The sequence below is a fragment of the Amphiprion ocellaris genome, chromosome 24, assembly GCF_022539595.1.
Source record: "Amphiprion ocellaris isolate individual 3 ecotype Okinawa chromosome 24, ASM2253959v1, whole genome shotgun sequence".
Lineage (NCBI taxonomy): Eukaryota > Metazoa > Chordata > Actinopteri > Pomacentridae > Amphiprion > Amphiprion ocellaris.
This window is the reverse complement of record NC_072789.1, coordinates 4,254,862-4,277,975: the sequence shown is the minus strand read 5'-3', so window position 1 is coordinate 4,277,975 and position 23,114 is coordinate 4,254,862. Positions and strand designations below refer to the sequence as shown.

General features: G+C 37.5%; 1 protein-coding gene across 1 annotated transcript in view; it reads right to left on the bottom strand.

Annotated features, from left to right (window-relative positions):
* Nucleotides 1-11,645: 11,645 nt before the first annotated feature.
* The window catches only part of LOC111582608 (zona pellucida sperm-binding protein 3-like), a 33,402-nt gene continuing 21,933 nt past the window's right edge, over nt 11,646-23,114 (bottom strand). Inside the window, exons 8-12 of the mRNA XM_055008138.1 lie at nt 22,793-22,910; nt 19,538-19,629; nt 19,304-19,398; nt 17,666-17,770; nt 11,646-17,569 (exon numbers count right to left, since the gene is read on the bottom strand). Coding sequence (XP_054864113.1) covers nt 17,442-17,569; nt 17,666-17,770; nt 19,304-19,398; nt 19,538-19,629; nt 22,793-22,910 — 538 coding nt within the window. The 3' untranslated portion in view covers nt 11,646-17,441. The remainder of the gene's footprint in view (nt 17,570-17,665; nt 17,771-19,303; nt 19,399-19,537; nt 19,630-22,792; nt 22,911-23,114) is intronic.

Below are 23,114 nucleotides of genomic sequence, written 5' to 3'. Positions count from 1 at the left end.
TCATTTACCATTTTAACAATGTCTAGACTGGATTTATGATTCATTTAATGTTATCGTCACTGAAAAAACTGCTTTACTTTCAAAAAAAAGGACATTTCTAAGTGACCCCAAATTTTTGAATGGTAGTATTGATAGTGTAGGTAGTACTGGTAATATTGGTAGTGTTAGTCAACGTTGTGGGAACGTTCCCCACTAGTTGAGTCGGAAGGACACTTTTTAAGATTGAAATACTGATTAGTGTCACTTTAAGTCCAGTAAATGTGTCCTTTCTAGTCACATTCCACCACTGTTTTCTGAATAGAGCCATTTTCCTGCAGACATTTTGACCTGTCACCGTCCTGAAAGCTCAGGTGGAATTAATGACGGCTCGGTTCCATTAAGAGTCCCGCCAAGCACAAAAAGCAGGACCTCCCTTAAGTAGAATGCAGCTGTCATTAATACACCTGTGGTTTCCCCACTGTGACAGCTCTGCCATGAAAAAGGTCTATTGACTGAGTGAAGGGTGACTCATATCTAAAACCTCAAGCCTGCCGCAAAGATCCATAAAACGAGATGAGTTCATTGCCAACATAATGTGCAGATTTGGTGAAGAAACTGCCTTTAATATTGCAGGATTAACCCTTTTTCTGAGTAAATTTTAAGTTACACCCAAATACTTCATGAATGCATTCATTTTTTCCATATGTTTTACAATTTTAGGACCCTATCAGAGTAAATCCAATAATGAACGGTGGCATTTCAGAAAAGAAAACATGCCGGCAGTAATTGTGAGAGATGAAAAAATCTCGGAAATGTCAGGAGAAATGGCATATTACCATGACAACGCAGCTATTGTCCTGTCAAGGTTGTGGTGCACGGAGCAAAACGTGCAACGAGACCCTGTGCTGTTGTTCTCCACCAGTAATAATCGCAATAATTTGTCTATTTTCTCCCAGCCATTGTTCGCCACTAAATCTGAATTGACTTTTTCCTTGAAATTGCCTGGCCAAAAATCAATGCGGCATCATCTGCTTCCCCCACGACGGCCCAAAGTGCTTCCAAATACAGTAAAGGAATTTATATTATTCATGAGCTGCAGGTTCACACAAGGCCACGAGCTCGGCCCAGACTTCTTAATGGCTGAACCGTCCTTCATCACAGCCTAACTGGCCTTTCATCCTGACTTGGCAGTCACTTAGCCCAAAGGATTGAGACTCCTTTGAAATATTCAATAATGCATTAAGAATCAGAGAGAAGTCAGCTAATTATGTTCAAACACTCCGTTTCTCTTCTGCGCTCATAAACACAGAGTGAAGTTGGAGGTAGTAATTAAGTATTTTGCGCTCTGACAAGCTGTAATGATGTTGGGATTATGTGGATAGAAAATATAAACGGGTGTTTGGATTCCATGACGTCTTCTTCTGCTGACAGATCAAGATCAGTGGATGTAACAGCGAGAGGGAAATGTTTGTGTGTTTCCCTCGGTGTCAGAGACAATAATAACCTATCTCAAGGCGACCCATCAGGTTGAAATATTGATGCTGCTGCTGCAAAGCTGCCGGCTGCCACAGCAGGTTACAGGGCCGCTTCCAATGCCTGGCGGACGAGCAGGCAACCCCCTCCGTTAGCTGAGAGATGCTGATCTGGGAGAATGTGCAGCTAGGAGAAAAAAGAAAAAGAAAAAAGAACAACCTTCCTGTGACCCTGCTTCTATCAGCATGACTATAATAGGAATTTCCTGTTTTAACAAAAGGATTTATAGATGTATTCTCTTTCTTTTCACACAGATTTTACACTATTAGTAAATTTATCTCGTTGAAAAAATAGAAAACACACACATATACAGCACAAAACACACCTTCATACTGACCTTCAATAAATTCAGTCAATCAAACATTATTCATATAGCACTTTTCATATAAATAGGGTATTGAGGTGGTATATGGTGCAAAAAAGCATAACAAACAGTACCGTGACACCCGTCTAATCTTCAACAATCCCCCTATAAATGGTTATGTTTACATGTGGGACTCAATTAAAACAGGAAACAAGAAATTCTATTATAATTAATTTGTAATGAGGAAACACAAACAGCAGAATCAAGCAAAAAGAGACTATAATAGAAAAATTAAGCTTTGAATGGTGGCTAAAATAGACCATTTAAAAAAAAAAAACCCAAATCAATTAAAAGCCAGGCTAAAAGGGGAGGTCTTGCTTTTAAAGATATCAGATAACTGCTGGCCTCAGCTCTTCAGGAGGCCTCTTCCAGGGACGAGGATCATTGTAACAAAGAGATGCCTCACTGTGGGTTTAATTAAAAGGAAAAGACCTGAAGGTTGGAGAGACGAGAACACAAGCAAATCTGAAAAAATCGGTAGGATCATCATCAGTGTAGATGTATTAGTAGTAAAATAAGCTAGATAGAGTCTCTTTTTCTATGGCTGGGGTGTCAAACTCATTTTAGTTCAGGGGCCACATTCAGAACAATTTGATCAAAAGTGGGCTGGACGTGTCAGGATCTTGTTTTTACTGCACCTAAAAATGATCTGGTTCTGCTGAAAGACCCGTCAAGTGAAAATCAAGTTGTTTTTACCTTGTTTTCATGTTCATGTGGTGTTTTTTTTTACATGCTGGAAGACACATCATTAGTGAAATGAGCAGCATTTGATCTGCGAGTGCACAGATGACAGTTTTAGTGACATATTCAGATGGAGCAAGTCTCAGAAACCACCAAGGTGGAGGCTTTCTGTCATTCTACGGCTGAATGTTGTATAATATGCCATGCAGAGACAGCATATAGCTCACTGAAAAGGTGACGTCAACGCTGTATTTCCACTCTGAGACGAGGTTATAATGCAGGGGATGCTTTCAGCCCCCCTGTCGTTGTGATTTACAGCGTGCTTTTACATGCTTCACATTTTCAGAAACATAAATTACCCCAAACTGACGGCCACACAGTAAACCCGGAGCCTGAATTATCCTGCTGGCATTCAGCGTTTTTTCATTTTTCTGTGTATGAAATGAGAGGAAAGTGGTAAAGCGGTGGTTATAAAATGAAGCTCAAATGAGATCATGAAGTGTGGATATCAAATTTCACTCCAGAAATGTCAACAAACCGGTGATTATGTGAGCCGAGATGAGCAAGAAAACGCACACATGCGCTGTTTACTAGACTCCATGCCGCTCAGTGGATCAAACAGGCATTCAGACGTTCCTTTTGTTTGCTAAACAAATCGAGCGTTGCAATTTTTTTAAAATGTTTTTTCCCCCCCCTGTAATTATCGATTTCTAAGTGGCCTTGCAAGCAGCATCTGTCAAAGCCTCCTTCAAGTACAGCAATTATTATATTACTGTAACCATGGAGATTTATTTGCTGTGTGATTTGCAGTGGAAATGTATTTATGGATGGAGAGTGGGTGGCGGATCAGCGAGTGTGTGTGTCTGTGTGAGTGCTGTGCTGGGGGCTAAATCAATTAAATACCTTGCCAACATGCACACGAACACACACACACACACACACACACACACACACACACACACACACACACACAACTACTTTGACCTCTGAGCTGTAGACAAGCCTACTATGATACAAATTAAAGTACAGACACCTAAGGAGTGAATATGCTCAATATTCAATATGCTCTAGTCTAATAATAAAGCTACTATATCCAAATATTTAATAAGGAAGTAAAGGTTAAGTAAATTCTTGGCAAATAAAAGCAAAAATATATTTATAAATATACAAACATGTGGACAAAATTGTTGGTACCCATCCATTAAAGAAAGAATAACCCAATTTGAAACTTACATAAGTAATAATAAATAAAAATTTACTGAAAATTAACAAATGAATATCAGACATTACTTTGGAATTGTGGTTCAACAGAATCAATTTAAAAAAAATAATGAAACTGGTCTCGATAGATAGATAGACAGACAGATAGATAAGAGCATTATGTGTATAAATGTAACTGTCTATATTTTTCCTTGTGTAAAAATTATTACTTGTGCACCTTGACAGGTCAAAGTGGTTAAATTCAAATTAAACTCTGGGTGCAATGCATATAGCATCAAGACGCTCTCCAGCTTTTTTGCAGACAAAAGCGTGACAATTCTGACAGAAGAGTTCAACCTTGGACTAGTCTGTCCAGAGCACCTTCTTCCAATCATCTACAGTCTAGTGTTTGTGCACCATGGCAAATCTTTAGTGTTTTTAGATGTTTTAGGCCTCAATAATGGCTTCTTAGCAGCTATTCTTCTCTTTAAACCTTGTTCCTTCACTCGTCTGCTTATGGTCATTCTGGAGACTTTCTCAGATTCTGATCTAGAAGCATTAATCTCTGCCTGAACATCAGCAGTGGTCTTCCTTCTGTCTCTAGGACTTCAAATCTTGAGGTGTCTGACATCTGCTTCAGTTAGCTTTGGTTTTCAGCCTCTTCCTCTGTGCATTTTGTAAATACTAGTCTCAGCAATCAAGTCCGAGGCAGACTTGACCACACTGTGAGAACACGTTATGTCTCAGAGACCATCCAGCATCACGAAGTGCTTTAATTTGGACTCTGTTTCTCAGAGAGTTCCCTACGCTTCAACATTTTGAACAGGAGTGAGAAATTTCAAACTGAATTCCCGTTTTTATACCCAAATTTGAGCCAGCACACACTTCAAGAATAACATATGGCCACTACAATTTTTTTTTCTGTTCAGGAAATAACAGTAATTTGGCATCTCAATCAAAATATAACAATGTGATTAACTATTTTTTTCTGCTTTTTTGTAAAACAGTAAATTATAAAATTCATGTACAACAATAATAATTACATTTTAGCATTAAATACATCATTTTGTTTGAAGAGCTTGCACATTCTGGTGAATTAACCATTACAGAAATGTAAAAACATATTTTGGTCATCAGCAACACTGTTAATTTAGGGCAGTAAGTGGTGGTCTAATATATGTATGTATGTAAACAGAGAGTGGCAAACAAGTACATATTAAAAATGTGCTGATTTCCCTGAAAATGTCTACTTTTCTTCTAATATGAATGCAGTTTTTAAAAATGGCCCTCTGGCAACTTTTTCAACTCCAATAATGGCTTGAGTGCTCCATCTAGTGGCTAGAAAGAGTCAATCCAGGCTAAAAGCGACAGGCCCAAGTGTGGGACACAAAAACAGTATCCTGTCATTTGAGGATCATCACCAAAGTAAATCCAATTCTCTCGCATGTTTTTAGAATTATCAAATATTTTTTATTTATTATAGAACCCCAGAGCAGTATCATTTGGGGCGCCACCTTCCTAAGCTTTATATTTTGCAAATAAAGTTTGACAGAACCGTCATATTTAGCCGCAGCCTCTTTTTAATTAGCTCAAGATTCTATCAGTTTGTATTCATAATAAATACCAAAATTTGAGCTTTTATTTTGAAAAGTTCACATTCACCTGCGTCACTTCTCACACCCTGTAAAGCATTTTTCCAGGCCAAGGTCATGCACGCTATCACCTGATAGGCTAATTATTGAATCTGACATGAGCAATAGCTTATTAGCACTGAGGGATCAAAAAATATTGTTTCCTTGTCTGAAAAAATCAAAAAATTCAGCAAAAAAATCCCCAAATTTCAGAAAATTTACAAAACCTTCAGGAAGAAAATTCCAATAATTCCGTAAACGTTTCTCTTAAGTTTCCTAAAAAAAAAAACCAAAAAAAAAAAAAAAGGGGGGGGGGGATCCCCAAATTTGGCAAGAAAATTCTTGTAAATATTTTCAAAAAAGGAGCAAAAGTATCTAAAGTGACTACATTTATCAGTAAAACTTCTAGTGGATTTTGGTTGATTTTCTGGATGTTTAAAAAAAATTTTTTCTTCACATTTTTTTCCATCCAAAAATGTGGAAATTTTTACTGTGAAAATATGTTTTGTTTTGTTTTTTTCCCCCCACGTTTTCAAACTTTAAAATGGGTTAATTTGACTCGCACGACAACACCAGGGTTAAATGAAGAGTGTCCAAACTTTTGACTGGTAATGTACATATAGTCATGTTCACACATTCACCAAAGCACATACATTACATCTAGACTATTGTAACACAATCCCATCTGATGAACACTAATTCAGCTGCAAGTATTCAAAACATAACAAGGGCGCATATTAAGACTGTACACTGCTTACCTGTTGATTTGATTTTAAAACAGTTACGTGTCCGGACCACCTCTTGAAATGCTGTTGGTTGATCAAGCAGGAAAACCATTCAGATCCTCCACTTCTTCTCTTTGAGCTCTTCTGCAAAGCAGAACAAAAACATTTGGTGACTTTCAGCAATTTGTTTCATTTGTTGACTAGAAAAAATCATCTATTCAGAATGGCCTTTCTTTAGTCTACTACATTTTTATGGTTTAAGTTGTCATACTTTAATATCATCATGAATAATTATATTTATTTTTGTTAACATTTCACAGTTTTACTCTTAAGAATTTATTTTGTGTTCTATTTAATACTTTCTTTCGATTGCTTGTATTATCTCAACTACCCATATTTTATTGTTTTTCTTGTTCAGTTTTGGTGTGAATGAGCGTAAGGTATTGTAAGTCAGTCAGTTAGAACCAACAGCTTGGGACTTAAAAGGACATTAAAAGCAGAAATGCGAAAAACTGCAGTTCCTCAAATGGGAACTTGAGGCTGCCTCCAAAAATGAGTCACTCCCCATTGACTCCCATGCTAAAATGTTGAACTTTACAGCAGAAATAAATGTGTTTAGACTCTGTTACAATAAAAGGTTTTGGTTTCTACACTTGAATCATAACATAAATCTTCTGTTTAAATGGTATTCAGGCTTAAAGTTACATATAATTAAGAATGTGGCTGCTTTGCGTGACAGATTGGTGTCATCACATCATCCATCTTTATATACAGTCATTGGTTAGAACTCTGGTGTTGTGGCAGAAAAAAATTATTTCCAATCAGTGTTTCTTGGTTAAAAAAAAAAGAGAAAAAAAAGGCTAACACTAGACCCAAAATGACAAAAACAAGGCACAAAATGACAAAAAAAATGAATAAAATAAATATGAAGTTCCTTGTTTCATACTTGTGATATTGAGGTTTCTTTAAATTCTGCTTCCCCGTGATCAACCTCTTAGACTCTACAGTCTTAAAGGAACTGACATCCAACAGTTAAGCTGAATCTAGTTTTTAACAACCTACTTTTTTAAAATTATGTGAAGCACTTTGAATTGCATTTGACCAGTTTTAGAAACACCAAAGTTTGACTGACTGATAGCTGGCATAAATATAAAGAACACTGTTGTTTGTGTTTTTCACCAGAGCTGCACGCCCACGCTTATCTTCACTGCATTCTCATTACAGATAGTAGGTGGACATGTGTGTTTCTGAGTGAGACGGGAAACTTCCCACCATCCACAGCTGCCAATCTGAAGAAGTCGTTAGCTGGGAGTTCTGACCTCCCTCCAAGGATCAGGAAGAAAATATTTCTACTAAGTTGTAACACCATCTGGACCAATGCAACCACGTAGTCCACATGCCAGAAGAGCGACAGAGTTAGCGACTAGAAGCCCAACAATCAACAGCATTCTTAGGAGGTGATGGAAGGAAGCCAACTGTTCTTTCCCTGTCAGGCCTGTAGCCACCTCTAGAATAAACCAATGTGCATGAATGCAAATATGAGGCACAAAATAGCAAAAACGAAGCACAAAATGGCAAAAATGAGACACAAAATGGCAAAAATAAGACACAAAATGGCAAAAATAAGACACAAAATGACAGAAATGAGGCACAAAATGGCAAAAACGAGACAAAATGGCAAAAACAAGGCACATCATGCCAAAAACAAGACACAAAATGGCAAAAAGAGGCACAAAATGACAAAAACAAGGCTTAAATGGCACAAACAAGACAAAAATGGCAACAATGAGACACAAAATGTCAAAAATGTGGCACAAAATGGCAAAACAAGACAAAATGACAGAAACGCAGCACAAAATGGCAAAAACGAGACCAAATGGCAAAAACGGGGCACAAAATGGTAAAAATGTGATTTAAAATGACAAATGACACTAATACATCACACAAAAATAACACAGTAACTAACAAACAAAAATAATCAGCTTGTGGCATAAAGAGCCCTATTTATCTACCATTTAGACAGTGACAGAAACTACAGGAATCTTTATGTGAGATTGTAGAATTGAGACTCAGTATGGCCACTTATTCTGCCACAAGTAAAGGCTAAAAACATCCCATAATGTCCTTTCAAAAAGACCTCATCTGTGCTCGACTGCCTGATGTTGGTTTCTCTTGGCTGCAGGTGGCAATGTTGCTCCACAAGAGAGCAAGTCCCTTTTGTGAGCTTTTATTGGGGCTTCTTTTGTTCTTTTGATGATGAATTGGAAGAAAAACCTGTAGAATGGAGGCTTCATGGAGGCATCATCAAAGCAAACCGTGATTATTCTTGACAAATTGGCCTCGGCCTGTGTGGACTACCAATCATACAAGCATGGAGACGTCTGAGTTTCTTATTTTGCGTTATTTCTAAGTAGTATTTGTTGGTAAAGTGAGTGAAATCCAAGGTTTTCCAGTGCAGAAAAACAATATAAATCATGCGGGTTGGGAGAAGAAGCTGGGGTTTCCTCTCCACAGCAGCTACAGGTGTCAAAACAGAAAAAAAAAAGACGGCTACACGGGTGTGATATAGGCAGCTAATGGTAAACATATCTCACAAACAGCTTTAAAGGCTGACAATGTGGAAAATCCTGTTTTCTTTCTTTCTCCCTGACCCGGAAATTTCAGCAGGATTTATCAACTGCTGAAAGATATAGGCTCGGTATGGGAGATAAGCCGGAAAGAGGGATCACGTATGGACGGTGTGGCGGGACACATGGAGGGAAATGACTCTCCGGGGGAAACAAAAAAACCAGGAGGACGGATCGGAGAGAAAAACAGGATTCTGTCTCGGTATGAGGCGAACCGAAATAGAGGTGCTGACAGCTTCCTCCATCCAGACCCGGTGGGAGCGCTTATCCAGTTTTGAGAGATAAGAGGGATTTATTTATTCAGGTTGATAGCACTTTGAATGATAAAGGAGTGTGTTTGGGTGGCTGTGTGCTCATCCACTTTCAGCGCGCCAATCAGGATTAAAGGTCACGCTCTATAGGACAAATATGTGTACGATAGAATCCATAAATTTCCTAATTTTCTTCTCCTTTTGTTCCCCATTCCTGCATCTGCAGCAATCAAACGGCACAATTCCTGTTAAAGCACACGCTCACACATCAAACACAAGGGTATTTTCATCCATTGTCTACTAAAAATCACATCTACAGCAAGGAAAGTGAGCAAAAAAAAAAAAAAACAAGCGAAAAAATGACAAAAACGAGACACAAAAGGGCAAAAATGAGACGTAAAGTGAAGAAAATGAGACGAAAATGGCAAAAATGACGTACAAATTGATAAAAATGAGATGCACAGTGACAAAAACAAGGCACAAAATGGCTAAAATGAGACAATATGAAAAAATGAGACACAAAATGACAAAAACAAGGCACAAATTGGCAAAAATGAGACACAATATGACAAAAATGAGACACACAACAACAAAAACAACACACAAAATGTTAAAAATGAGGCACGAAATGTCAAAAACAACAAAAAATTGTAAAAGAGGCACAAAATTGCAAAAACAAGATATAAAATGACAAAATTGAGATACAAAATGATAATAATGAGACACAAAATTGCAAAACTGAGACACACAACAACAAAAACAACAACACACAAATGGCAAAGAGACAAAATGACAAAAACGAGACAAAATGACAAAATAAAGACAAAATGGCAAAAATGAAACACAAAATTGCAAAAATGACACAAAATTACAAAATGAGGCAAAAAATGGGAAAAATGAGACGAAGCGGCAAAAAAGAGACACAAAATTGCAAAAATGAGATACAAAATGACAAAATTGAGACACAAAAACGAAACCTTTGTTCCAGATTCCTGCACCTGCAGCGATCAAACAGCACATTCCTATTAAAGCACACATCAAACACAAGAGTATTTTCATCCATTGTCTACTAAAAAAGCCCACATCTAAAGCGGGAATGGGAGCCTTTTGTTGTGGTTATCCTCCTGGTGGTTGAAAGGAAGGTGTTGGGTTCACTGTGCGATGGATCTGGTGTTATTTCAGTCAGAAAAGACATCTGTTCTGCTGTAAGTCACATCCGCGTTAACTTCCCTGGTGATTTATTCGTCTCACTCGGTGGGCGTTTTGGGCCGGAGAGGTTCTGTAACGGTGCTGTTGGCACAGCTGATGGGGAGCCTCCAAGAAATGCTTTATTTTCATTTCAGGAGCTGTTGCGTTTGGCTCCATTTTGCAATGCGGAGTTCAGAAAAGTGCTGTTTTGGAACAATATAGCCAGAAGGTTTCAGTGAATTAATCCTTCCTGAGCATTTTCTATTCTGCAGTCTTTAGCTTTGAAAATGACCGTCCAGAAGCAGAGTTTAACCAAACACTCCACACTGCAGCCAATGTGCCGCTCAAAGGGATTTATTGAGCTTGTTGGGTTTCTCTCTGTAATATAATACTGTCAGTTCTTAACCTTACTGTGTGAAGTATTCTGATATGACTAAAACGAGACACAAAATGGCAAAAATGAGGCTCAAAATAGCATAAATGAGGCACATAATGGCAAAAATGAGGCACAAAATGGAAAAGCGAGGCACAAAATGGCATAAATGAGGCACAAAATTCAAAAATGAGGCACAAAAATGACAAAAATGAGATACAAAATGGCAAAAGTGAGGCACAAAATGGCAAAAATGAGGCCCAATATGGCAAAAAGAGGTAGAAAATGGCAACAGTGAAACACAAATAGCAAAGAGGAGGCAAAATGACAAAAATGAGACACAAAATGACAAAAATGAGACACAAAATGACAAAAACAAGATACTAGATGACAAAAACAAGGCACAAAATAACAAAAACAAGACACAAAATGGCAAAAACGTAACACGGAATGACAAAAAGGAGACACAAAATGACAAAAAGGAGACACAAAATGACAAAAAGGAGACACAAAATGAAAAAAGGAGACACAAAATGACAAAAAGGAGACACAAAATGACAAAAATGAGACAAAATGACAAAAACGAGGCACAAAATAGCAAAACAAGACACAAAATGAAAAAAATGAGACAAAATGGCAAAAACGAGACACAAAATGACAAAAAGGAGTCATTTTAAATTCATTTTGTGGGAATGTTTCTCTCTGACCATCAAAACAGTACTCGGAAAATAATGTTCTACTGTTATGTTAATTTATAAAACACCATAAATCTTTTTAATTGTAACAAAATGATTTACTTTAACAGTGATTCATTTGGATGACATGATTGTGTGAAACTATAATAATGTTACTCAACAAGCTAAACAATGACAACTTATTATTTTAGGGCATTTATTTAGTTTCAGACATTTGTGTACTAGTATTCAGGTTTTTGATGTTTTTTCTGCCTTAATATCCTTTTTTTTTTTTTGATGGTTTGGTACCTTAAAATCCAAGTTTTCGACATTTTGCTACCTTAATAGCTATTAATTTTATTTTATTTTTAACACTTTGGTGCCTTAGAACCAAGGTTTTTGATATTTTGCTGACTAAATGTCCAGGTTTTTAACATTTTACTGCTTTATAATAAGGTATTGGTCCATTAATGTTCAGTTTTTTGTGTTTTAATGCTTTCATTTTTAGTTTTTTGGTATTTTGGTGTGATAATATTCAGGTTTTTTATATTTTGGTGTGTGAATATTCAGGATTTTTATGCTTTGGTGGACAAAATTAATGTTTTTGAAATTTTACTACACTAATTTGCAGGTTTTTGATGTTTTAGCACATTAATATTTAGGTCTTGTCTTAATATCCATATTTTTGATGCTTTGTTACATTAATATCCAAGTTTTTAACGTTTTGCTGAGTTAGTATCCCAGTTTTTGACATTCTGCTACCAGAACATATGTGTTTTGATGCTTTGTTGCCTTAATATGCAGTGTTTTTATTTTTAGGTGCATTGATATTGAACTTTTTGATCCACATTTCCTACATAACACAAGCTTTACTCCTTCAGTAAAATTCCACTGTCTTGTTCGCAATCAAGAGGTATTAAAAAAACGAGGCTGGGAACCACACAAAGGTCCGTCTGCCAGCTCCATAGGTGGCCACAAGAGACCCCTTAGAACTCGGATGAAAAAACAAATCTCACAATAGCATCAAGTGGAAAACAGTGGAGATCAGAGGGAGCCTGGTAGCCCCCATCAGGGCTGTTTGGGGATGCAGTGTGGGGGGGTGAAGGTGTGGCTCCACAGGTCAAGCCATCGCTTTCCTCCCTCCTCCTCTGGGACGAACCCCAGTGTCTGTTACAACAGGAAGAGACTGAAGGTCAAAGCACAGACTTATTGTTTTCCTGTCTGCGTGACGGACGCCTGTCTGTCCTGTTTTATTATCTCTGTCTCAAACACACCTCAGGTCAGAGAGAGGGTGGCTTAAAAGCTGCTGACACGATTCAAAAAAAAGGGAAAAATGTGTTCATTCACAAAGAGGAAATTTACCAAATAAGGGTAAAAATCGACACGAGGAACAAGAACTTTAATGGCACCAAGTGGTTGCAAGTGATAACTAGCAAATACTTTTTTCACATTTGTGTACTTTATGTTTCACTTGCTGCTTGCTGGATGACCTTTTTGTTGCACATCGTCAATACAAGCTGTATGGTGGGTATATTCTGTTTTATGTAAAACTCCTGCCTACTGTGGTCTAAACTGTGTAGTAAACCAAGTCCTTCGACAGTACAAACATTAGGGATGTCCTTATTCTCAATGATCGGAACTGCAGCTGATAAAGGGGTCAATATATAATTGCAGGACTTTTGTATCATAGTTGACTTTTTTTTTTTTGCTGTTTTCAGGCCTAAAATCAACATGGCTGCCTATAACCAAACACCACATGGCATTTTTACAGAAAGATTCTTCTAAATATTATATATACAATTGAGTAAAATTGAAATTGAAAGTTATTTCTAAAGATATTGTAGCAAACCTGTTGACATGCCATAAATCCACACTTGACTCACACACTACTTTATATTAAATAACTCAGAAAGCCTTGGAGTCTGGCCAGTCTTTTCTTCAGGAGGAAATGACATCATGTGGAGCAGGTCATGTGATCTGGAATTAACACACTTCCTTGAGAGGTGTTTTTGTAATGGGGATCTTAGTGGAAAGTTATTTCTCGGACACAGGTACAATTTGTTATTTCCCATATAAAGTTTGATATATTGCCAAAAAAGAAACAGGTCAGGTTTTTGATGCCTTGTTGTCTTAATATCTACATTTTTGATGTTTTGTTGCTTTAATATCCAAGTTTTTAATGTTTTCCTGCCTTAGTATTCTAATTTTTGACATTTTGCTACCTTAACATATGTATTTTGGTGCTTTGCAGTCTTAATATGCAGTGTTTTTACATTTAGGTGCATTGATACTGAAGTTTATGACCTGCCTTCCCTACAAAATAAAGTCCGTTTATCATAAGTTATCAATCACAAGCTTTAATCATTCAGTAAAATCCCACTGAAATTAGAATTTCTGATGTTTTGTTGCATTAATATCCAAATTTTTAACGTTTTGCTGCCTTAGTATATCAGTTTTTGGTGGATTCCACCACTAGCAAGATGAAAATCTACTATAATAATTTATCTGTAATGAAATCTTTAATTTGATTGAATGACACCTCACATCTCTTATAGCTTTTCTTCAGGGAGGTGAGGAGGAGAGGTTATGGCCAGATTAGCATCACTAGCTAAGCACATTCAAGCACATTTTGGATGGAATATTTTGTAACAGCCTGACATCCATCCGTGACGATGTCCTTCCAGAGATGTAAAATCCTGCCTAACTATATTACATAACATCATTCTGACATCTGATTAGCCTCCAAACTATCCCAAACTGAATATTACTCAAACGACACGGCCTTGTTCTTTTTATGAACTGACAGACGTGCAGACAGATCTGCAGCCCTACAGCCGCCATCACTCCTCGGCCTATTATCTGGCCTCTATAAAGCCCTCAGCCGTACAACTTCCTCCCTGTCAAAGGCACACGTGACCCCCTTTGATAAGATAAACAGCAGAAAATAAAGACGAGGCCTCTTTCAGCTTCTCCAGCCAAACAATCCAAAACGTCTATTTTAGCAGATAAGGTCGCGCAGACGCCCCTGAAACCTTGGAGACACACACTCGTCCCTTTGTGCTCCGATAAAGGAGACCGGTGGATGCATGTAATCAGCATATTATTGATAGTCTTAATGAGAAAGGCTCTGAGTCACTGAAGCCATTAGCCAGAATAAAAGAGGCTTAATTGTTTTGTGTGTGCGCGTCGGGGTGCACATGTGTTTTACGGCACGCACGTGTCAGCCGGCTAAGATCAGGCTAATTAAACCCATTTCCTTGGTTAGCAACTTTTTTTCTCCCTTAATTAAGAGGGTTAATTATGGGCCTGGACAGAGGTCGCGTGCACGCTTCGTGTGCACGTGAATTCTCGAAACCGGAGCCGGATGTTATGGTGCAACTGTTTAATAACTGCCTTTGATATTTATTTAAATTCAAAGGCAAATATTTTAAGCCAGATAACATCTCTGGTAAATGATATAGCCGTCTGCCTTGAATTTCAAAGGAGTAATAACAGCGCAGTCTCTTTGATAAAACCCCCTTATGTCTGTCTTTGTTAAACAAAAAAAAGCCCATAAATCCACTCTCCGGTTGAAAAGAACAGCCGTTTTCTTGTCTCGATTAGGCGTCCACATGTTGCGGTTTCTTGTCAGAAGCATCACCCAACAGGACTGGTGTTAACGCCGACTTCTGTCATCGCCAGCGTGTGTGGTACGAGGAGGTGTCCACGGCATACCAATGGAGTGGAACAATATTCCCCAGCACGCTCCATCTACAGCAATAATATCGCTGTGGCTGCCAGAGATGAGAGGACTCTCCCTGCCTGACACTGGACACACACCATTACTTTGGATGTGTGCGCATTAGAAGGGAAAAAGTGTGCGTGTGTGTGCCCTCGGGGTCACGCATCCTGTCGAGGAAAATGGCTGATTCAGGACTCGCTGCCATTTTGCTTGTCAACTTGGGTCCGTGCCGCCACAACCGTTAGACATCTGTGGGCGTGCGACTGTCTGCAGCACATTGATGATGATGATGATGATGTTCTGCAGCCATAACAGGACATTAGCACCTTTTACACTCTGTTGACTCCTCTTAAAACTGCCAGGCAAGTTTTTGTATGTCAAAAACGCACTCGTCTCCGTAGCCTGCATGTGAAAGTCGGGATGGAACAGAGAAAAGGGCCTCATTCTGGCTAATATAGATGTGAAACATTTAGCCTCTAATGCCTCCTTGGTAGCAAATTTTAGACATTTCGGAGCCTAGTTTTCAAATATTTGCCACCTTATCTATGTGAAATGTACACTACTGTTCAAACGTTTGGGGTCACCCAGGCAATTTCACATTTTTATTCATGTGCTAATATAACTGCACAAGGGTTCACAAATATGTTCAAACTGTACGTCCTCATGCTCCACGAGTGGACAGCACTTTCTTGTCCATTTGATAATCCTTTCCCCACATCCTGAGTGATTCTTTTCAGGGCGCGGCTTTGTGGGTTCGACTGCGGCTCTGAGTGTGCATGCTTGTCGCTGTCATGCGTCCTGCTGGTGCATCATTAGGTCTGGCTTTTTATTAGCCTGTGGTGTGTTGGGGATGGGAGGGGGGTCAGCGTCGCTCCTGCAGTAAACTAGTGCAGCCGTCAGCCCCGCACACGGGAACAAACACCCCATTAAACCAAAGCCTTCACATATTACTGTAATAAAAGCCCCTGCTCTCGGCTTTTATGGGCTTTTTAATTATGTCTATTCGTCTTCCTGGGCTTGTGAGCAACAGTTCATGATGAGCCCCATTTCATGAACACTCCACCACTAGCAGGAAGCTGGAGGGGGTGAATTAAAGGATGGGGGGAAGCTAGAAAAGGGCCTGAATCTAAAATATGACTATTGTTACTGGGTTATGTTTTAGCTCACAATGTGGAGCCAGTGGAAATGCTTTTCATTTTCAGTTTTTGACGACTTCTCTTTGCTCTAGATGTGGATTATTATAAAGATGAAGAAAATCTCACGCAGCTTAAGTGAACTATATGGCAGCCCGGTCGTAATGGTGTGTATTAAATTATCTCCTAGAGATCAGAGCAGGGGATGCAGTTTCCTGTAAAAATTAGACGTACAAATCATCCATGCGTGAATTCAACATAACTTCGGGTCATTTTTTTCCTTTTTTTATGTCCTACGGCCACCTTCGACTGCCCCTAAACTTAAACACTTCTGGACACATCCATTAATATTTTGTTTTTTTAATGCTTTAGTGTTTTGTTTTTTAGTATTTTGGTGATAGTATTCAGGGTTGTGACATTTTACTGCTATAATATTGTTTTAGTCCATTAATATTTTAGTGTTTTTAATGTTTTAATTTTTAGTTTTTTTAGTATTTTGGTGTGATACTATTCAGGCTTGTGGCATTTTGGTGTGTGACTAGTCAGGATTTTTCATGTTTTGGTTGACAAAATTAATGTATTTGAAATTATGTGTGATGTTTTAGCACGTTAATATTTGGGTTTTTGACGCCTTGCCGTTGTAATATCCACATTTTGATGTTTTGTTGCATTAATATCCAAGTTTTTGAACGTTTTGCTGCTTTAGTATCTCAGTTTTTGACATTTTGCTCCCTCAACATATGTGTGTTTGATGCTTTGCAGCCTTAATATGCAGTATTTTTTTGTTTAGGTGAATTGATATTGAAGTTTATGACCTGCCTTTCCTACATGATCAGTTTATCACAAGTTATCCATCACTAGCTTTATTCATTCAGTAAAACCCCACTGTCTTGTTTGTAATCAATGGGATAATATTCAGGTTTTTGCATGAATTCAACATAACTTTTTGGGTAATTTTTTGCTTTTTAAATGTCCTAAGGTCACCTACGACTGCCCCTAAACTTAAAAAGTTCTAGACACATCCCTGCACATCATGGAAATCTCAACCATTCACCTCCTGCTAGTAAAGGACGCTGATTGATAGAGCAATATACTGTACCTCATTGTGTACATCACATGCATTTTATGGCCACAGTCATTTTCTGCAAGGCTGGACATGCAGCTTAACCCCTTTTAACCCTCAGAACACTTAACCTGAAACCGTAGAGAAGCACCCAAGCAGAAAAACAGAAGCAACCCAACATTTCTCAGGTTTTATCGGGCTAAACCTCAATTCCACCAAGATGCTAACTAGGGATAAACAAACCTAGGGTGCTTGTGGCTCTGCTCAGGCTTGGTTGGAATTGTTTTATTGTCTTAAATCAGGTGCAAACAGGATACTCAGTGGCCTTGCGTCGTCTGCTGCAGATCACAGCTCCCGTTAGCACGAGCAACACCACAGCCATCGACGCTCCAACTCCAGAAAGCAGCGCTATCGACAAATCCGAGGCTGAAGAGCAGAAGACAGTTATTGGTTCTATTAGTTACAGCAATTGAGAGAGGTAAATAAAAGCAGATTTGAATGCTTGATGACTGAATGTCTCACTGGCACATTGAGTCACTTCATGTGGTTGTGGAGGAGGTTCAGTCTGCAGAACGTCGTCCTCCAGCGTGATGGGGCCCAGAGCGGCCGTCCCCTCCCACCGCAGAGCTGCAGGAAAAAAAAACAACCCCAACAACGCAGAGATGGAAAATAAAAATCTTCTTAGCGCATTTAGCCAGCTGAGTCAACCATTCCCGACACGACTGATTGGTTGGACAATTAAAGGGATTAACTCCGAATCAATCCTCCACATAAACAGCATGTGTGCCAAATGGAAGCAAGGAAGCTCATCTAAACATGGGTGGACCCTCTGCTCATCTGTCTGCGAGATTTTCCTCTAGGGGTCTCGAAATGAATGCATTTTTTTAAAAAAAAGAAGAAAGTGACCCCTCAGCTTGTCTCACACCAGCTACAAGGCAAAAACTCTAAATCTTACCAAGTCTGTTTGTCTTGTTTTTAGTCAAAATGTCTCATCCTACTCAATTTAAGCTAAATTCACTGAACAAGTGACATTTCAGCAACATAGAGGGACTTTTTTAAAGATGCATCTTAAATATCTTGCTAAGTCAAACAATCTTGAAATGATCTTGTTTAGAGTTGAATTTTACAAGAAAATTCAAAATAAGTTTAATCCTCATGTCGTCTTACGGGTCACATCAACTCGTTTCAAAGTTTGAAAATGTGGAAAAAAATATATTTTCACAGTGAAACTTCTGATGTCCACATTTTCAACATTTTTGGGAAATCTTTGAACATTTTTTGGTGGAAAAAAGAAACGATAAAAATGTTTAAGAACATTCGCAAAAAAATCAACCAAAATCCAGCAAATTTCGCTGGATTTTGGTTGATTTTTTGGTGAATGTTCTTCAAGAAAATATCAGAAGTTTTACTGATATATATGGAATCACTTTGGATATTTTTAGGATTTTTTTTGGAAGATTTTTACTCATTTTTTGAAAATATTTACAAGAATTTTCTTGTCAAATTTGGGGGATTTTTTTTTAAAAATAAAACTTTTAGGGGAAACTTTTAAGGAATTATTGGAATTTTCTTCCTGAAGGTTTTGCAAATTTTTAGAAATTTGGGGAATTTTTTTTGCTGATTTTTGGGATTTTTTTCAGACAAGGAAACAATATTTTTTGGTGCCTATAAATGAGGACAACAGGAGGGTTAATACATCTCAAATTAGGAGGTTACATGAAAGCAAAAATCTGTTTTTGAGTGAAAAACTGCGATTTTTGTAGCATGTCTGGCTTATTTTAAGACACCTAAGCTTGACAATCCTGGTAAAATATAGCTTAAAATAAGTTTTCCCAGCTAATTTTAAGATCTCATATTCTAAATATAATATCTTATTTCAAGAAATCTTACCAAGCCATTTTTCACTTGTTCTATTGGAAGATTTTTCCACTTATTTCAAGGTAAAAGTTCCTTGAAATAATTTTTTTTTCTTCTTTTGAGAGGGGCATTTTTTTCCAGTGTAAACACAACACTTTACATCCATAGAGATGCTAATGTTAATAAAACACCTTTTTTGCACATGATTTGGACACAATATTAAAATCCCTCCCCCTTGGATTAGTTTCATGTGCTCAGCATCCATCCCAGAGTGTCGTGTAGTGACGCTTCTGGAAACTGTACCAGCATCTGCCGCGAGGCTCCTTTTGCGTCTCCGTTGGCTGCAGCTGGTCTCACAGCAGCTACACACCTTATTGTCTCCACCTGATGCCACCCATCTGTCCAGGGCCCAAAATGTGTTTCGTTAGAGGGGCTTAGCCAAGCTTTTCACAGCGTTAAGAGTCATGGTAATGCACCGCACACAGAAAAAATCCTCACTTACTTATCCATTATGGAGTTATCTTTGTGTGTACTAACCTTCTGGCTTCAGTCAAGTATGAACAGGCTTTGTGTTGCAAGTCGACGGGGAACGAGACCGTTGTCGCTTTCAGGTGACATGTAATGTAGAGCTATAGGTAAAAACACATCAAAAGACATCTAGGTCAATATAGAATTGGGATATAGCTGCAGACATTTTTATCAAAAGTAAAAAAAACTAATGTTTTTTATATTCATTATGATCATGTCTTTACAATTTCCATAAGTATTCATTATGGAAACAATCACTTATTAATAAAAAAAATGACTATATATCACTAAAATGTCAACTAAATAACCGTCCGAATTTAATAACAACCTTCTAATGAGCTAAAGAACAATAAAACGAGCAAAAATTGTTGTGATTGTGTTCTTTTAAAGCTGAGACAATCACAAGAGATATTTCTTTTTTTGGCAATATATCAAATTTTATATGGAAAATAACAAATTGTATCTGTATCTTATAACTTGTAAATTTAACATTTTTCAGTTCTTATTATAGATATTTTTTCTTTCAAACAGCAAATTTCTAAAAACAAAAAACTATATTTTGTTGATTTAAATACAAGGAAAAAAGTGTAATTTTATGGGCAAATGTAAAAGAATAAAATAGCAATGGCAAAAATACAGATTTTTTATGTGGTACAGTTTCTATTATTTCATTTTATTTATATTTTTTTTACAGTCAACATGTAAATGAATATTTTTCCTGTGATTTTACCAGCTACTATAAGTAAATTAATGAAACAGGAAATCTTTAAATAACAGTTTATCATTTAAAGTTCTGAACATGGCTCATTATTTAAAATACCAGCAAGTATCTAAAAAAAGTCCCAAAAAATTATATTTTTGCTGATTTAAATACAAAGAAAATAGTGTATTTTTAAGGTTAAATGTTGTAAAAGAATGAAATATCATTTGTGGATGTTATTTACAGTTTTCTTTATTTAAAGTTAACAAGTAAATTACTACTTTTTTCCTTTTATTTTACTAGTTCTTAGATACAATCTAACAAAACAGGGAAGAAATACAGTTAAAAGCTGTTGAAAAACTTATCACCAGTGTCCTCAGTGCTAATTGTTCCATTTCTAATCGCTATTCTTGCGTTTTGTCCCGTTAAATGCTTCCCCATTCCCCAATTTCATTGTTGGATTTGTTGGTTTCTCTGTAATATAATGTTACTATGTGACGTGCCCTGAGATAAGTTAGGCTGTGATTTGGTGAATAAAACTAAACTGAATTTAATTAAATGTAGTTTATGAGCTGTTTTATGCCACTTCCCAATCTCCCAAATCTCTAAACCTGAGGTGAAGAGTGCAAAGTTAGCTTAGAGTCACATTAATGGGAAACACTGCAGAATTTTACATTAAGTTTCATCTCGTACTCAGTTGAACTACACTGGCTCAGATCCACTCCAGCTTCTTCATCCTATATAAAAAGGTATCGAGTTCAGTCCAACCTCAGAGGGGATTCGTCTCCTCAGAAAAGCTTCTGAGTTTATTATAGCCTGGAAACACTTGCAAGTGTATATAATATATGCCAAGTTTGAACATAACAACCTAACACCAGGAGGAGGAAAAAAAAAGTTAAACTAACACTTCGGGTGCTGCAAAACGCACCTCTACAGCAAGGAAAAAACCCAAACGTGTGACTAAATGATGCAGTAGTTTTAAAAGTGTCTAAACACGTCACACAGTGGAGCCGCACTCACTGAATTCCTGTCATCCTGGTGGAACCTGAAGGCTTTCAGCTGGAAAAATTAATCAACAACACTGTCGTATTATGGTGAATGTCTCTGCTGGTTTGGGAACTCATAGGTGTTCACTGACTAATTCTCACATTGCACCTAATATATACTAAAATCACCCCAGCATTTTTATGTTTACATCAGCCCAACAGTACTTCTGTGCTTAAACCAGACAGAACATTGTCTCATTTCAGTAACCCTCCCAAACCTACTATATTTTTCTATTCTTTGGACGAAAGAAACGCATTTTTGAGACCCTAAAAATACTCAAAAACACGTGAAAATTTGCACACGCACTAGGACTGGTGAAAAATTTGACATTTCAATAGTGTCCCCTGTAATATTATGAAAATTCAGCCCCCAAACCACGTTTCACCTACAGCTACAAAATTCAGTCTGCAAATGTAACACATCAGGACGTGCAATTTTGATTTTTGTGTCCTATTTTGGACAATTCTGGGTCATTTGGTTGGAGGCAGATTGGAGCAAGTACAAGCGAGTTATACAGCACTTCCTGTTTCATGTCAAACTGTGAAAATTCTGGTGGGTCAATATATAATTGTAGGACTTTTTGTATCATAGTTGACATTTTTGCTGTTTTCAGACCTAAAATCAACATGGCCGCCTATTACCAAACACCACATGGTATTTTTACAGAAAGATTCTTCCAAATATTATATATACAACTGAGTAAAATTGAAATTGAAAGTTATTTAGAAAGATATTGTAGTAAACCTGTTGACTACTTTATATTAAATAACTCAGAAAGCCTTGGAGTCTGGCCAGTCTTTTCTTCAGGAGGAAATGACATCATATGGAGCAGGTCATGTGATCTGGAATTAACACACTTCCTTGAGAGGTGTTTTTGTAATAGGGAACTTAGTTGAAAGTGATTTCTTGGACATAGACACTATTTGTTATTTTCTATATAAAATTTGATAGACTGCCAAAAAATAAACATCTGTCATGATTATCTCAATTTAATAAAAAGAACACAATCAAAACTATTTTTGAATAAGCTCATATTATTATTGTTTAGCTAATTAGAAGGTGGTTGTTATGAAATTGGGACGGTTATTTAGTTGACATTTTAGTGATATCCAGTCATTTTTAATTCATAAGTAATTGTTTCCATAAGAAATAATTATGGAATTTGTAAAGACATGATCATAATGAACATAAAAACATTAGTTTTTTATATTTTTCATAAAAAAATGTATGCAAGATATGTGTCATGGACTTCAAAAATCCCTCAATTATATACTGACCCTGTTGCCCGCCATTTCTACGCCCTCCGACTTTTGCGGAGCATTTTGATAACTTTTGATCACCCATGCCTGGTGCACATCCCAACCCAATATGAGCCCTCTTGAGGTTAATTTTTTAAATCTCTTTTGTTCCAGAAATACCTTAGCATGGCATTTAATCTTATTCAAAAAAACGTGTGACTAAATAAGGCAGTAGTTTTAAAAGTGTCTAAACACGTCCCACAGTGGAGCCGTACTTACTGGATTCCTGTCATCCTGGTGGAACCTAAAGGCTTTCAGCTGGAAGTCAAGTTTATCCTCCTGGCTCCTCTGCATGAAGTAAGACTTGGCTCCTGTCAGCTTAGCATCAGTTAAACACCTTATAACGGCAAAAAAACAAAACCACACACTCAGGATTCATATTCATACACAGAGACACCAACACTCTCTCCATCTCTTTAAAAATATGCAGCTCAGCTTGTCAAACATAAATCTTGATTATTATGACTTGCTGCCTTCTCGAGACAAACACAACCACCTGATTGTGTAGATTTAGCGTCAGGCTGGTGTAAACCGTCCTGCC